We start from the raw sequence: 17,615 nt of genomic DNA, 5'->3' as shown, positions 1-17,615 counted from the left end.
GTTTGCATACATGTATATCAAGGAGGTCTAGTATAATTGGTTGAGTAGGATATGTGAGTGTTGTAAACCCTTTAATACCATGTTCAATTTCTACTGGTACAAAAATCTCTATGTATAGATCCAACATCTTAATCGTGAAGATAACACCAAATATTTTATACAAGTTTTGCCAATCCAACTATTATTCTTAATTGAGTTTTAACAATATTTTTGCACACAATGTTTGTAATAAGATATTACTGGCTAAAAAATCTCATCATTGCACACAAGAACAAATATAAAATAGAATTGAATTGTCCGTTAATGAAAATAAAAACAATGATATGTTAGTTGAGTTTTATTTTTGAAGAAATATGTTAATTGAGTTTTGAGTAGAAAGAATAATATTTTACTATAAACAAATCATTCTATTTTATAAGTTTTGTGAAAAAATATAAGTTTTTTCCTATAAGTTTTCAAGTACAAGATTAAATCCAACCTACATACTACCAAACAAGTTTTGTAAGTTTTTAGTTATAAAATTTAACTAATTTTTATGTATACAACTCATGTCTTATCTCATCAAAATCGTTACAAATATAATTCTTTGTACTTCAAATTAGAATCAAACTATATATATCATATTTTATTTTTTCAACTTGAAATGATTTGATGACCTCGTTAATTATTTTATATTAACAAGTTTTGATAAAAAGATAAAGAAATATAATAGCAAAATAAAAATATTTTCATATCTGTATTTCTGATTGTAAAAATAAAATATTTAATTATTTTATCATTTAATTTTATGATTTTATAAATTTTACCATCAATTTTTTTTTCATATTTCACTCCTTGCATATTTTTTTATACATTTTCAATTATGTGCTCGACCCGTCACTCTTTGGCACAAACATGACAAAGTAGCCCGAGTCAGTCAACAATAACTTCCCCAGCACGTTGTGTTACCCTCTTTCATCTTCGTCGTTTTCATACTCCTTCTTCCTTCAAATTCTCGAAAAATGCCCCTTCAACCTCCGTAACTTACCAATCCATAAATACACACACATAACCATTTTCATTCAACATTTTTATTTTTTATTTTTTTGTATCCGTGTAATATCCACACATTTTCATTTTTCACATTAAATTAGGTGAATACACGCATTATTATTTTTTATGTACCCATTCGCGTGCGATAGAATTTTCTAGAGCAAGAGATTTCGGCGTAATGGGTCCAAACGCTGCGGCGGCGAAACAAGCGGAAAAGCTCCGAATTGACGGCAACACTTACTTCAAAAAAGACCGTTTCGGTGCCGCCATCGACGCTTACACCGAGGTTCTCTTCTTCTTCTTCTTCTTCTTCTTCTCCCTTTTCGGCTACCGAGAAATTGAGTGATTGATTAACCCTTTGTTTTTTTTTTTTTGGGTTTGAAGGCGATTACGCTGTGCCCTAATGTTCCGGTTTATTGGACGAATCGCGCGCTGTGCCATCTCAAGCGCAAGTATGTAATGTGTGAGCGTTTAATTTTGCCGTTCTTTGTTTTGTTTATGGTTTTAATTTGATTTATTGTTGTCGCATTTGCGTGCAATTTTCCGGAAATTCAGTGATCGTGATGCGATTTAGAATGCTTTTTAAATGTGTTTGGCTTGGTTGTAGTGATTGGGAGAGAGTAGAGGAAGATTCTCGGAAGGCAATTCAGTTGGACAGCAATTCAGTTAAGGTTTTTGTGACCAATCTCCTTGTGATTTTGTAGTTCCTTTTGTGGTATGCGTTGGCTAATAATTTAGCTTCTAAGATTGGTTTGAGTATAGGCGCAGTGTGACCAATCTCCTTAAGATTGGTTTAAGATGTGGGATTTCCTTTTGTCTTTTGAATTGACTGTGCTGCACGTGGGAATAGGCCAAATCAGGCTTTGAAAGACCTGAGCCTAGCCTACGATGACTCACACCTAAATTGTAATTAAAGTCTTATTTGATTATAGGAATAGAAGTTATGGAGCAGTAACGTGTAATCAAGTATGATAGTTTCAAGAAAAAAATTAATTTTATCCAAAAAATAATATTATATATTGGTACCCAGTTCAGGCTAGACTTTATGTAAATCAGGTCGTAGGCCCCTGTAGGCCGGCCTGACCTATTCTCACCCCTAGCTGCGCGATTAGTTGTCTTTGGCTTGGGATAGATGTATTTGTGCTTGGTGGTTTGTCGCTTGCGAAACTTCATGATGGCCATAGATTCTTGAAATATGAACTGTGAAACCTGGATTCTCAAAAAATGGCAAATATTGGTGCCAGACTCATATTTGACAGCAATACACGTGTGATAGTATTTTCCATATTTTTGAACTTTTATAGTTTGATGCAATTGGGATATGACTTTGATACTTTGAGTGTCTTTTCTTCTGTGTACTGTCCTTAAAGATATAGTGAATGGCAGACAATTATCCTTAAAGGAAAATGACAAAGTTTGGTGCTGGACGCATATTTGATGGAAATATGCACACGCTAGTATTTTCCATTTCTTTTTTTTTTCCTGAACTTTTATTGATTGGTGCATTTGGGACATGACTTTGATAGTTTGTTCATTTGAATGCCTTTTCCTTTGTATTTAAAGCTATAGTATATGTTAGACAATTGTATAGAGTTCAGGCTTCTTTTGAATAGATGTATTTGTGCTTGGTGATCCATGGCTTATAGAACTTCGTGATGGCCATTGATGTGAACTATGAAGCTCAGAAACTAAGAAAATGGCAAAGATTGGTGCCGGATGCATGTTTGATACCAATATGTGCATGATAGTGTTTTCCTTGTTTTTGGTTGAACTTATATTGATCGATGCATTTGGGATATGACATTGATTCTATGAATTCCGTTTCATCTGTATCCTTAAAGCTATAGTAAAAGGTAGACATTATATAGAGGCCAGTCTTCTTGTGATAGGATTAGTGGCACCTTTTTATTGACTTTAGTTGGGGAAAAATATGTAATTTTTTGTAACATCTTCACAGGGGAAATGATTTATTCTGATAGGGCAAGAAAAAGAAAGTTATATAACTAGGGATTTTTTATATGCTTGCAATTTTTTTTGTGTGATTATCATCCATTGATGTGATTATGTTTTATTGAGAAATTATCAATGTCTGTACAAATATATTGTGCATTTATATAAAATATGTTTATTTGATTTATAGTAATGTATTTAAGCTGTATAATATCTTGAATTTTTAAGAATTTCCTGAATCCATGTTGCACTGTACTTCACTTGTTAGTTATTGACCAAGGGGGTCTAACTCAGTTGGTTGAGCAGGGTGCGTGAGTTATTGTAAACTCCTTAGTATCTATCTTCGTTTCCTACGGGTAAAAGAAAACTTAGTTATTAAGTATTGGGGCTTCAGTAGTTCTTTGCGAAAATATTGACAGCACAATTTTAGTGTTCTGATATGTGTTGCATTTCTAACTGAGGGGATAGACTCATACCATACAAATCCTTTTATTTCAAATCTTTTCCATGCTACCCAAAATTTAAGCAATTTCCTTGGGTGTATTGGCCTTGGCTTTTAAATCAATTCCAGAATTCTACTATTCCGCATTTCCTAATACTTCTCAAAGTGAAACCTGCATGTCTTGTGATAGTTGCCTATTGCAATAGGATCTGTTCCATTATGAAAAACTTTTTTGGGAAATCTGTAGTGATCCTTTTTCAGTGGTTGGATTGTGTAAAACAATTGCTAGGTTTTGTATCTCAAGGGTTACTTATGTACTTGGTAGAGGTAAAATATCAATGAAATTAGGTGCCATTTTAAATGACAACTAATGTGTTTTACTTAAATTCTTGTTTATTAATAAATGGAAAAACCTCCATTAGTCAATTTCAACACTAACCCAAATTTATTAAAGGTTTTAGAAGTTGTCCTAGTTTTTAAACCAAGTAATTTTTCTATTTCTTTTTTCTATAATAAAATTCTTGGCTAGTCTGGTCTTTATCTTTCTGGTGTTCTTTTCAGCATTTCAAGAATTATTGTCAGGGTTTGGAATATGAGTTTGTAAGGGTTGTGATATCCTAGATGTGAAATAGTTTGAGGAAAATAATAAGAGAAAGAAATTGGAAGGATAGAACTAGAAGAGAAATTGTTAATATTTTTATATTAATTAAAAAATTAAATTAACTTTTTACTATATTATTTTTAATTTGAAATTTATTATTTTTTAATGCTACAAATTTTTAATTTGATTTAAAGCAAAAAAAAAAAAATTGACTTCCATCCCCCACTTTCTCCCTTATTTATGGGAATGCTTTTTTTTCTCCCAACCTTTTTCCCTTATTGTAAAATGTGTCATGCTTTTCATGTGATATGTAAGATGCTCTAAACCAATTTTTTTTATTAGTGATGCAATGAGAGTGAGATGTGTTTCTAAACTGTTTAAATAAAGACTTGAAAGAAAAGAATTAATCTGAATTGTTTTAATAGAGAGATTACATATGGTATTTATAAACTTCACCTCACCTAATCAAGCAAATAAAAGGGAAGAAATAATATTGTACAAATCAAATCACATCAATTCTGCTTTATTTTAAGAAATGAAAATCAAACTAGTTATAAGAACAAATCTTCAGCTTAATTACAAGAATAAATTAAATTTTTAGGATTTCATTTCAAGGTCAGAAGCGAAGGTAGTGATGGAACAGGCCTCGAAGGATAGTACCGCTCTAATACCATGTTTAAAGAAAGACTGGAAAGAAAAGATCTGAATTGTGTTTTTAACTTGTATTTACAGAGAGATTGCATATAGTATTTATAGACTTTATCTCACCTAATCAAGTAAATAGAAGGGAATAAATAATTATTATACAAATCAAATCAAATTAGATCATATCACATAAAATCTGCCCATTCTAAGAAATAAAAACCTGCCTAATTATACGGATAAATCTTCAGCCTAGATATAGAAATAAATTAAGTTTTCTTGATTACATTTCAGCATAAACTATATCAATCTTGAATAGTGGTCTGGAGTGGACACCACTAAAATTTCTGTAGCAGGATGACTGCTATCGTAAATACCATATGGTACAAGGCAAATAATTTATCATAAATGCTGAAAAATAAAAAATAATTCACAAAAAGAGTCATATTCATAATTAATAAACGCAATAGGCAATAACAACAAAAATTCTATTAAGTTCAAGCTTCTTAGTGGATGATGCCATGAGGCCATGATTGAGTAGGACTGGTCAATGAAATTAAAAAACAAGGCCAAATCAGAACAGTGCACAAAGGTAGCAAAGAGGCTGAGCCCTTAAATAGATAGAGGTGGAACAAAAAAAAGGATGATCAACTGCTAGAGGAAGGACATGGACATTTCTTTTACAGTTCTACTCGAAAGACATATGTTGGAACTGTCATCTTTTTTGGTGGGGAAATGGTCTACCTAGTATTCAAGTGTACTGAATGTGTATCAGTACCTGGTACAGATGTGTTTGATAAAATGGAGTGTGTGTACACATGTGTGCATCATTGTTTTTGGGTTAATTCGGGAAGCAGTTTCTTATTAACTTCCATCCAGGGATATTTACCGTGTATTGGTTTGTGGTAGAGCTGTATAGTATTCTGTAAAACCATGGTATTGGTGGAAGTTGTTGGCAGCTTCACTTTATATCTGATATATGTTGCGTATTGATCATTTATTGTTTTCATTATTAATCCATGTTCTTTGTGTTGATTGTCTTGTTTCCAGCTGAGTTTTCTTTTTGTATACATTTCAGGCCCACTATATATTGGGGCTCGCATTGCTTCAGAGACAAGAATCTGTCAAGGGAATCAAAGAATTGGAGAAGGTTTGTTGACAGTGAAGACCTTTTTGGTTTGTTTCTTGCACATTTATTAATTTGTTATATTATATCTGCTGCAAGAAATCTTTTAGTGCTTAATTGCTTGTTAGTAACTAGTAAGATTGAATACCGCTGTTGAAGTGTTTAACTTGTACAATGTTTTTGTTGCCTACTGTATTTGTGACTTGGTGAATTTAAGAACTTCATACAGTTGAGAAATGCCACAGCACAACCCAAAAATAAATAATAAAAGTTAATAAAAATAAAATCTTTTATTAATCCAAAATTCCTAATCACATTTCATTTTTTAGTTTAGGTTTCTTAAAACAATATTGCTTCTGCTTTCATTCTTTATAACGGTTACCACTTACCGTTGTATGTAACTGCCCTTCAGTTAGCTCACCGTGACATATCTGTAACAGTTGTATGTGATATATGAAAGTGGTGATTGTGTTTGGTGGAGACTAGTGACTATCATATTTTTAAGTTTTGAGATTTCAAACTTTTTGGGTGAGTCTTGAAGAATATATACATGCATATCAAATGTAAGGCACACAATATGGATTGCAAGTCATGGCTCAAAGTTGTATTGCTGTTTAGAAGTAGAAAAAAAGAAAATAGAAGACTATTTACCTGAGATTTTCACTTTATTTAAAATGACTAACAAGACAGATTGTCTAATAATATTGTTTTACCTATCGAGCTGTTGAGGGACATGGTGCTCCTTTTTGAATTCGACATCACATCTAATTTAATATAACTTCCTGATGATGCGCTTTTCTGAGATATTAACAGTTATTTGATCCTTTTTTAATTTCATTTCAAATGTCTGATGATTCTCTTATTGCTTCTGATCATAATTAAGGCTTTGGATCTTGGGAGAGGTGCCAATCCCAAGGGCTATATGGTAGAAGAAATATGGCAAGAGCTTGCAAAGGCAAAATACCTTGAGTGGGAACGATTATCGTCCAAACGATCATGGGAATTGCAGTGCTTGAAGTATGTTTTTCTGGTGATTGTCAGACCTATTATCTGAGGGTCCTTTAGCCATGATTGTAGTGCTGTTGTCTATCATATTTGTTATTACCTAATGCATAATTTGTTTAGTTTATCTACTATCAATTATTAGTTACTGTCCACTGCTAAGTGTTATTGTCATAAAATGTGTTAAATGTCTCAGAGAAGCTTGTGAGTCTGCTCTGAAGGAAAAACATTTTCTGGATTTCTCTCAAATGGAAGGATTTGTAGATGATGCTACTACTTCCCAGTCAGAACAATTAGAGGCTTTAGAAAGAGTCTTCAATACAGCTGCAGAAGCTGACACACCTACTGAGGTGTGTACATGGCTTGTTTTGTTAATTCTATATTCATCAAATCTTTTTTCAGTGGTGCCCTGGAAATTACCATCTTATTAATTACACAAATTGTCTTGTTGAGTCTACAGGTGCCAGATTATTTGTGCTGTAGAATTACACTCGACATTTTCCATGATCCTGTAATCACTCCAAGTGGACTTACATATGAGAGAGCAGTGATTCTTGAGCATCTTCAGAAGGTAACCTGATTTGCATGTTTCACCTTCTCTGTTGAATGCTTTCCACTTCAATGAAGTCAGTGTGCAATAATTCAACTTCTTAAACAGGTGGGTAAATTCGACCCAATCACACGGGAACCCCTTGATCCATCACAGTTAGTGCCAAACTTGGCCATTAAGGAAGCGGTCGAGGCATTCTTGGACAAACATGGATGGGCCTACAAGATAGAATAACGAAAGATTAAGTTGCAAATTAACAATGCGTGGTAGGTTTTGTATGTTGAGCAATGCTGCAGGATGTTGTGTTCTGCAAGCGTGGCCATAGTTGTATGCTTTAATTGTTAATTATGTATTCAGTTTCCTGGGGTCCTGACTTCTCAACATCTTATTATGAAGTGTATATATGGTTGATTGTCGTATGCTGTGTAAATATAGTAGTGTATACATATCAATGACTGCTGAGACTTATTTCATTTGTCTCATCAAATCAAAAATATTAAACCCGTCATAAGGTTTTTTTTGGCATTTTTTTAAGTTTAAAGTATTTCATACTTTCCTACTTTCACCGAAAAAGAAGTACTTCATACGGTTAAAACTCTATAAATTAATAATGTCAGGACTGGAGAAATTTATTAATTTAGAGAGTTATTAATTTATCGATAAATTAATAATTATTAATTTAAAGAGTTTTTAAGTAATTATATTATACATGTCAAACAAAAAAATAAATTAGTCTATGTCTCTTAGAATTACGTTGTAGCGAACCTTGAGATTCAACATAAATTAGTAATTACTGTATTCATATGTATTGGAAATTAATAATGATTTTTGAAGTACAGTAAATGTAAATAAGAGGAACAAATGAGTTCAATATATTCTTAAACAAGTTTGATATATATAAATTATATGAATGTGTTAGAGTATTTAAACCATATCTCACAAGATGACTTCTCATCTAAAAGGTGTTGCAAAATCAACTATGTCGGATCAAATATGTAAGGAATATCTTTAGATGTGTCCAGAAAAACTCTTTACATATTAATTTATTCTTAAAATTATTCTTATTCTTATCATAAATTTTTATAACAATTTCCACACACTTTTCCTCCTGAATTCAAGGGGGAAGATAGGAATCCTAATCCCCAAAAAATAAATTAAAAATATCAATAGAAGAAAATAATAATACAAAATAGTTATCTGAACAACTATTGAATCATATTTCAATAGAGTGTAGTATATTTTTTTTAGTTTCTATGAATTATTAATTTATGATTTTTTTGGGACCGAAAATTATAAAGGAATCTCACGAAAAATTATTATTTTATTATTTTATCGAGTTTTTTAATTTTTTACATTGTTCCAAGTCGGACGGGACAAATTTATTATTTTAAAGAGTTTATTAATTTACTGAGTATTAATTTAAAGAGTTTTTAGTGTACTTGGAAGATAAATTTATTTTACTTACAGTTACAATTTAAATACGTTCTTTTTCATTTATGTATTTATATTTCTTATTTCTCAGGCTTTACATTTGAAGATTGCATTTCAGACTAAATCAAAACTTATTGAGGAATGTTAACCAAGAACTTTGATTTTTTTTTTTTATATATATAAAATTAAATTCATATGAAATTCGGTTCATATGTAATCTAACAGTGCTTCGTGTACAAGTTCAAACATTTGTCCAACATCACAAAGTTAAAATCTCTACGTAGTTCAATTTTAACAAATCAAACAGTCTTACTATTCAAATAGTTGATCGAAGACATTGAATTGAGATTTTGAATTAATTCGTGCCTTTAAGTTGAAAGTTAAATACAGTTGGTTTATAAAAGAAAAGGCTTGAATGGTTGTGTTTTTTATGAGTTCGCGTTTTTTTTAGTTCCTATTCATTTTTCTTTAAAGTTTTATATTTCTCATTTTTTTTGCCAAAATATATTTTTTGTTTTCATAAATATAAAAATGTTTAAAATTCTTATAAAATTTTGATTATGTTTTTTTACTCGCAAAATTGAAATGTATTATTTTTATATTATAGATTTGGGTAAATTTAAACCTACCATAATAACTTTTTATAAATTTAACATTTTTATACATAGTTATACATATAATTGATGTAAGAAAATTATACACTACATATGTTCAAATCTTGTTCGAGTTATTAAATTTTTTGTAAGAATAAATTCCTAATATTTATATATCTATGAGAATGAAAAATATATTTTAACTTTATTTTTGTTAATAATATTTGTCCAAATATGCACATGTGACTAACAAAGTTCAAAATTAGCTATAAAAAATAACAGTAATTTAAACTTTATTTCTTTGTGGAAAGAGTTCCCCAACTCATCCTCACAAAACGCCTTAACTCACCTCTTCAAAATCTCCCAATCACGCCGCACGCGTGCCACCTTCATTATCATCTGAAACTGTGATCAAATATTCGAATTTCTTTTTGTCATACTTATTGGCTGGAATCAGGTGTGGGACTATTGACGGTGGTCATTGTTTGTGATATGCTGGTTGCACAATCTCTCAAAACAGAGGCAAGTATGGTACATGGCCTCAAAATTAATAAGGTTGCAATAGTATGGTACATTCAGACAATAAAAGCTGTCAAACATTTGGCAAATTGTAGAGTGAGCAGTGATTAATCTTTGTGGGGATTGTGAGCACAAACAGGATGAGTATTCTTATCTCAATAACTTTTATTCTATAGTCAAGGATCAACAAGAAAGATTTGAACCCTAAATCATTTAGTTAAAGGATAAGTTGTTATCACTTATATCAATTGGTTGTTGATTCTATCTAAGTTAGTTATAGTAGTTGAGAAAAAAAATGTTATAAAACAAACCATGTGTTATTGAGGACCATGTAAAGAAAGCTAGCATCATTGTTGCTTACATATTTAAAGTATATATCAGATTGAAAAGAGATGGGATTGCCAGATGCTTCTAAGGACTTGCCATTCAGAAATGATTGCTAAAAATTCACAACAGATTCTTTAACTCAGAAAGCTCATATAAAAATACATTTGTTAAAATAAAGAACAAAACACTTATTTCTTGAAAATTAAACTAATAAAATAAAAATACCAAAGACTTAAAACGAATTTCCACCATTAGTACCCAAGTAATCATAAAAGAACAAGTTTACTAATATGTCCCTATGCAAATTAAATGTGGGGGCCATGGCCAGGGCCACTGAAAAACGGTTGAAGCATGCTGTCGTGAGTTGCTTTCAAGAGTGGAAAAGACATGGAAATGGAAGAAAGTTGAGCTTGATATTACTTGCTTTTAATCTATTTAAATATACACTTAAAGTTGGTCTTCCTTTGCGTCTTAACAGTATTGACGCGCTTGGATGACTCTAAAAGACTTAGTTATGTTTTATCATTTTAAATTAACATTACTTGCTTTGGTACTTGCTTGGTTGTGGGGAAGATAAAAGAATAAAAAATCATTGAGAAAAAATATTTTAATTAAAGTAGAGAGAAAAAAGATGCATGACCTGTTCCTGTTACAAATGGATTGGATACTTCTCCTTTTGTCGAATGGTTTACTTGAGCCAAAGGATCTTCTATTTTTAGTTTCTTGCCGAAGTCTCGGATGCGTGAGTGTTCAGAAGAGTGAGGGAAGTACTTGTAAAAGGTACTTCATCGCTCAAACGAGAGCTTGACTCAGTGTTGTTAATGGTATATATAGAGTATTTTGAGTGAATCAGTACTCTTACTTGTTGGGGTTAAACCCTTTTATACTAACCTTGTTGGGCCTACGGTCTATGTGCATGTCACATCTTGATTACCAGTTACGTAATGCTTCTTCTAATCATGCTTTAGTACTTCTAATCAAGTGATTGCGGATACGTGGTCGAGGGGTGTGTTCGGTTTGGGTGTACTAGGTGTCCCTTTGGCCTCAGTCGAAAAGAAGGACTTTATGATGTACCAAAACAATTATCAATTACTCCCCTGACGGTTACACGCCTTTATTGCCACGAAAGTAACTATTACGTCGTAGATATAAAGGTTATTTGCCGCATCTCTTCACCTTCCCATGTTGGATACTATAATGTCGCTTGACCTCCACCGTAAATCTATTATGATTGACTAGTGGAGAGATGTTGTTGGCTGGGCCATTATCCCAAGCCCAACCCCTATAAATAGGGGAAGTAACACCCTTCACTTTTTTCCCTTGATATTTGCTTTTTTGCTTTGAGCCAAATAGTTTTTCTTGCTCTCAGCTGAGTAGTCCAATAATCAATTCTTTTCTTTGAGGTATGTATAAATGGTGTCGGTTGGAGGTGAGTCTGAGGTTCATGGGTACGACAATGCCATTTTTGAAGTGTCGTCTGACTCCTACTTCTTGGGATCAAATTCTTCTAGTTCAGCTGACCTCTTGAAAACTGAGTGGTTTAGCGACCTTTCTGTTTTTTGAGTCAGTTGCCACCCAATGTGGTTGAAAAGGTAGGTGAGAGTGTTGCAGCTCCCGTGGAGAAGGCTAGTTCTCGGCCTAAGAGGCGCCCAATGCTGAAGGAGAAGCATTTGCCTCCTCCCATCGTGCTTCTGGAGTATACGTGGGTTGACAAAAAGGTAGGCATCTACTTCTCCTGTTACAACCACGAATCAGACTTCACCAACCTCATAAATTAGCTACTGATCATCACCATAATATATTCAAAGACGTGCTTGACCACTCTTCGTAGGTCCAGTCAGACGCCACATCACCCACGGAGTTCGTGTTCATGAACCGAGAAGGGATGAACATGGACTTCTTTTACATGTATGATTGACTTTTTTGCAATCTACATGTGAGGATCCCATTTTATGATTTTATTATGGGTGTCATTTGAATAGTCAATGTTGCTCCTGTAACATCCTGGAAATTTCTACCCGGAGTTTACGGAAACGATGTATTTTGAATGATTATATATAAGTATTATTCAGTGTATATGCCTATATGTTCTTGGTAGAAGTAGGAATAGCGGGGGGCAAGATATGCGGGTTAGGCTAATTAAGGGAGAGAAATCCATAACTGGGAGGTTATGGGTTAATTCCTAACTAATTAGTTAAAAATCATCGTTTTGCGTGCGACTTAAAATTTAACGAAACCAACCTCTAAACCACGCTCGGGGTTTTATTCTGAGCGTTTTGATATATATATTGCTTGCTTTCGAAAACTGGCCCCGGCGGACGCAGAGAAACGCGAGAAACTGGAATCAGAGAAACGGCACGCAAACCGAGGCAGGATTTTAGCGTTTCAAAGGTCAGATTTTTCTCACTTTTGTGACTGAGTATGGGTCACAGTCAAAAAGAGAAAGTGGGCCCTTTTGCTCCAATCAAATAGGGACATGTGGCAGAGCTTGAATAAAATAATGGAAAAAGGGAAAACCCTTTTATTAAAACCAAAAAGCTTTTCTCTCTCCTCACTCAGCCAAAGCAGAAATTCAGAAGCCTTTTCTCTCTCTCTCTCTCTCTCTCTCACGCAGCCTTCTTCTTCTTTTCTCCCATCCACCATTGTTGCCCAACAAAGCTTCAACCTTTGGTGCTCATTTCTGCTCCAAATCGCGAAAGGAGAGCATTTTCGGAGTCGTGAAGTGCGTGGCTACGAGTGGGACTTCGAAAATTCAGGTTTGGGTGGACTTCTTTCCCTCTTGATTTTCGTGGGTATGGGGTTTTGGGAGATATGAGGGGTAGTTTTGTTAGTTTTCTGCTGTGTGATGATTATTTGTGAAGACATTTGTTGAAAGCTTGTCGAAATTGCCATGTTGGGTGAGTTAGACATACCCATTCTGTTTTAGGGTTTTTGTGATGATGTTTGTGATGTTTATATGCTGAAATTGCTGATGGAAATCTGTTAGAGACGAAGGGTAGAACTAACCCAAGGTTAGAAAGTGAGAATGTGATGTTATGAGTGGAAAAAGAGTGAGACTTTGAGAGTTGGAAGGCTAAGTCTGAATTCTGTGGTAAATGGAGGTTAGAGTGAGTTAATACTAGCTTGAAATGTCATTTAGAACATGTGAGAAAGGCTAGGTTGAGCTAGAGAGAAAAACAAATGACCAAAGTGAACAAAGAACCATTGCTAGGGCAAATTTGGGTGTTGAAGAGTCAAATTTTGATTCGGTGAGATTTTAGGTGTAAATCCAGTTTGAACAAGTCTAAATGGATGTTATGGACTGGTGTGAGGTGAGAGTTTGCCTCAAATTTACCTCATTCTAAATTTCACTTTTCAAACCTAGAAAACCCATTGAATTAAGGGGTTTTGGACACCTAGATTCTGTGTTGCTGTGTTTTGAAGCTTGATTTTGGGTTAGACATGATTGATACATGAATTGGGACTTGTAGGAATTGATTTGGGCAAGATTGGATGAGGGGAAGTGTGGTTTTCGAAATATGCTCTTTGTGCAGATTTTGCTGTAAAATTGTGCAGCAGAATTCTGCACAAGTGCAGAAAAATCCATGTATTTGCTGGTTGTGGAAAGAGTAATGTAGAATGAGTTCTGGATGTTTGCTAGTAGATCCCAACGGTCAAAATGTAGGCTTATGCACTGTAGACTTCCAGTAAAATTTTGGAGTCGATCCAACGGTTAACGAATTGGATCGAAGGAATTGTTACTGGGGTCTTTGAGTGGGAAAAGCTGTGATTTTTGGTTGGTGTTTTGGCAGAGTTTTCTGCCTTTGCTCTGTTTTGCTTGGCTGTGATAGCTTGTGCTGTGTGAATGTTGTTTTGCTTGGATGTTGTGGAAGCTTGGGAGGATTGATGGGGACCCGGTGTTGAGAGAAACGAGGATATGGGCTACGTGGGAATACGTGAGCTCAGTTGGAGGTGGGCAACAGGGGATGGTGGGTTTATGCGCGCATTGTGGATGTGGAAAAACTAGTTGTGCACCATCGCCCGACCGCCACCTAGTACCACATGTGATGGGTACCCCATAATCCTACAAGCTTGAGATGAGGAAGTGTTGAAGGGTGAAACTTCCTGCTTTTATTGTTGACCACAGAGTGGTACCTGGAGATATGTCGCGGGGGTCAGGAGACCTTGGGGACGTCAGGTGGGGTGCTATTGCCCAAAACCAAGCTTGACCAATCCCGACCCAACCCGGGCATAGTCGGTCAGTGAGAACCTGTGATGTACCTAAGCAGGCGAGCTCCTGGCAGTCAACAGATAAAAGGAAAACAAGACCACAAAGCAAGGAGGCTTGTGGTGGCTGGCCAGCTGTGAATTTTGTGTAATATGTGGATTGTGGCCTCTGGTAATCGATTACTAAGGGTGGGTAATCGATTACAAGGCTTAAAATTGAAGACAGGAGGCTGAGATGGTCTCTGGTAATCGATTACCACGGGGTGTAATCGATTACCAGGCTTGAAAACGAGGTCAGGAAGCTAAGGAAGCCTCTGGTAATCGATTACCAAGGGGTGTAATCGATTACCAGGCTTAAAAGGGGATTTGGGAGATGATAGAAGCCTCTGGTAATCGATTACCAGCCTGTGTAATCGATTACACAGAGGAATGGGTCACTGGTAATCGATTACCAGGCATGTGTAATCGATTACACAGTGTATTATTGCATATTTCATGTCCTGAGGCTGTGTAATTCAAGTTTAGCCTCTGGTAATCGATTACCAAGGATGTGTAATCGATTACCAGAGATGGAAAGCCTTAAAATACCCATTTTTCTTGCATGTAATGGTTATGAGAAGCTTTGTGTTGCGGCATAGTTAGATTCTTGTGAAAGAGTCTACCCCTTTCTTTTCTTCCTTGTAGATCGTGATGGCGGCACAACTAATCCGTGATCGAGTAGAGATGGAGTGCCTAGAGGGAGCTTGGGAGACCTTCGAAGGTAACACGAGGTGCCGATTTCGGGGCACCATTCGATTCACGGCTACTTCTTTGGTGCATCCAGATGAACCTGCACGGACGCTTCAGCGCACAGTGGAGTGGACAGCTCCTTGGATTAGCTTTGTGTATTTTTGAGGGTGGGTGTATCTAGGACTGACTGTTAGGTTTACTCTTTTGCTTTGTATGGGTAGACCTGATGTATAGGAATTTGATAATTGTATACATGTGGCTGAAGCCAACACTGTGGACACCTTTGCTCTGGATGACACTATATATTTTGTAAAAACTCCCATATTTTGGACAGCTTTAAATGATGAAAGCATTTATGATCAATCTTGTTATTTGAAAAGAAAGCATTAGCAACTTTATTTGTAAAAGAGTTTATCGACTGTATTTTATCCTTTTATTTTTACGTGACGACCTAAAGTAATGGCTGGTATATTCTTCCTTTTGAAACAGCGAAATAATTTAGAGAATTATGAGCGGTAAGAAAGAAATGACTCCGAATAGAGTTGTGAACTGGCCATTCAGGACTTTATAGTGAGGATTTTCCTTCTAAACCTAGTTATGGTCAAAAAGAGAAAGAAATGAAAAAGAAAAAGAAAAAAAAAAATTTACCATGGTTTTTGTTATTTAAATTATTACTATTAAACCAGTCATTAATTTAGGGACGCCACAATTGGTGGTATCAGAGCAAAAGTTGGATTCTAGTGAACCTGTTATGGTCTTGCTGTGTGAATGCTGTGTATCTCTGAAACTTGGGAGTAGGTTTCGGGGAGTGACGTTAAGTCACACATTGTGTGTATTTCTGCTTTCTTGTCTTGAGCATGGATGTGTGACTGATTCACAGGATTGTTGTGTGTATAAGTATGTATAAAGAGAAGGATGTTGTTATAACTGTCATAGCCTGTGTGGTACACTCTCTCTTTAGGATTTCTTGGGTGCTAATAGTTTCCCTACAGGATAGGTATGGCAGGACGTGGTAGGGATCAGAACCGTGATGTCCTTGACCGCATCACCGCTGTGCTGGAAACTCTAGTGCAGGAACGTGATGTGGAGCCGGCGGAGTATCGGGGACTCATGGCTTTCCGTAAGAACCACCCGCCAAAGTTCAGTGGAGACTATGATCCGGAAGGTGCTAGGTTGTGGTTAGCTGAGACGGAGAAGATTTTCGAGGCGATGGGTTGCCTTGAGGAGCATAAGGTCCTTTATGCAACATTTATGCTCCAAGGGGAGGCCGAGAATTGGTGGAAGTTCGTGAAGCCTTCATTTGTTGCACCTGGAGGCGTGATTCCTTGGAATGCCTTCAAGGACAAGTTCCTGGAGAATTACTTTCCACGAGATCTCAGGAAGCGGAAGGCGAGGGAATTTCTGGATTTAAAGCAAGGAAACATGTCTGTTGGGGAGTACACGGCTAAGTTTAATGAGCTTCTGCAGTATTGGCCTCAATACCAAGATGCTCGAATGAGGAAGATTTATGTGCTCAATTTGAGAATGGGCTTCGATGGAGATCCAACAGGCGGTTAGTTATATGCAGATCACGGATTTTAATCAGTTGGTGACAAAGTGTAGGATTTTGAAGATAAGATGAAGGAGAGGCAAGCTAGAGGCGTTGGAGGACCTCAGCGGAACCATCCTTTTAGAGGAAATGGTAACAAGAGGATGAAGCCGTATGCTAGCAACAAAGGGAAGCAACCTATAGCTGCCTCCAACATGAGCCAGTCAAGGGGGACTGGGGTACAATGCTTTCAGTGTGGAGGACCGCATCTTAAGAGGAATTGCCCACAGCTCCAGCAGACACAGGAGAACCGTTGTTATGTGTGTGGCAAGGTGGGCCATTATGCTCGAGAATGTAGGGTGACCGGGAGACCGACGGTAACTGCCAATTCCAACACCGTCAATCGTGGACCCACTAATTCCACAAGGAGCGGTAATGTTAGCAACAACAACATTAGTGGTGAAGACCAAAAGTACCCTCTCGGTATTTGCTATGAGTGGCTCAGAAGCGGCTGCCTCCGACGATTGATACGGGGTTAAGTGTTTGATTGCTGATAAACTACTAGATGTACTTATGATTCAGGTGCCACACATTCTTTCATATCTCATGCATGTGTGGAGAGGTTGGGGTTATGTGCGACGGAGTTGCCATATGATATGGTGGTGTCTACTCTGACGAGCGAGCCTGTAACCACCTCTCGGGTGTGTTTGAAGTGTCCTATAATTGTTGAGGGTCGATCTTTTATGGCGGACTTGATTTGCCTACCTTTAGCTCATCTAGATGTGATCTTGGGGATGGATTGGTTATCTACTAACCATATCTTTCTAGACTGTAAGGAGAAGATGCTAGTGTTTGGTGGAGATGTAGTTCCACGTGAACCATTGAAAGAGGATGCGGCCAACGAAGAAACGGAAGATGTTCGAACTTACATGGTGTG

General features: G+C 35.8%; 1 protein-coding gene across 1 annotated transcript; it reads left to right on the top strand.

Moving 5' to 3' along the window:
• The first annotated feature begins 899 nt into the window (after positions 1–899).
• LOC114406359 (E3 ubiquitin-protein ligase CHIP-like) lies at positions 900–7,870 on the top strand. Its single transcript, XM_028369047.1, has 8 exons — positions 900–1,318; positions 1,417–1,484; positions 1,640–1,703; positions 5,746–5,817; positions 6,677–6,810; positions 6,992–7,145; positions 7,256–7,366; positions 7,454–7,870. Exons 1-8 carry the CDS (start codon positions 1,211–1,213, stop codon positions 7,577–7,579), a joined length of 837 nt encoding a protein of 278 aa, XP_028224848.1. The 5' UTR covers positions 900–1,210; the 3' UTR covers positions 7,580–7,870.
• The last annotated feature ends 9,745 nt before the right edge of the window (positions 7,871–17,615 follow it).

This window comes from Glycine soja, chromosome 3 (assembly GCF_004193775.1).
Source record: "Glycine soja cultivar W05 chromosome 3, ASM419377v2, whole genome shotgun sequence".
NCBI classification, from domain to species: Eukaryota; Viridiplantae; Streptophyta; class Magnoliopsida; order Fabales; family Fabaceae; genus Glycine; species Glycine soja.
This window is presented reverse-complemented; position numbering and strand designations above follow the sequence as displayed.

What these genes read in the sequence shown, in the direction of transcription:
- LOC114406359 (XM_028369047.1), top strand. Translation starts at nt 1,211, where the DNA reads ATGGGTCCAAACGCTGCGGCGGCGAAACAAGCGGAAAAGCTCCGAATT. An exon ending in TGGGAATTGCAGTGCTTGAA is followed by an intron (nt 6,811 to 6,991) that starts GTATGTTTTTCT and finishes TAAATGTCTCAG; the next exon opens with AGAAGCTTGTGAGTCTGCTC. An exon ending in AAGCTGACACACCTACTGAG is followed by an intron (nt 7,146 to 7,255) that starts GTGTGTACATGG and finishes TTGAGTCTACAG; the next exon opens with GTGCCAGATTATTTGTGCTG.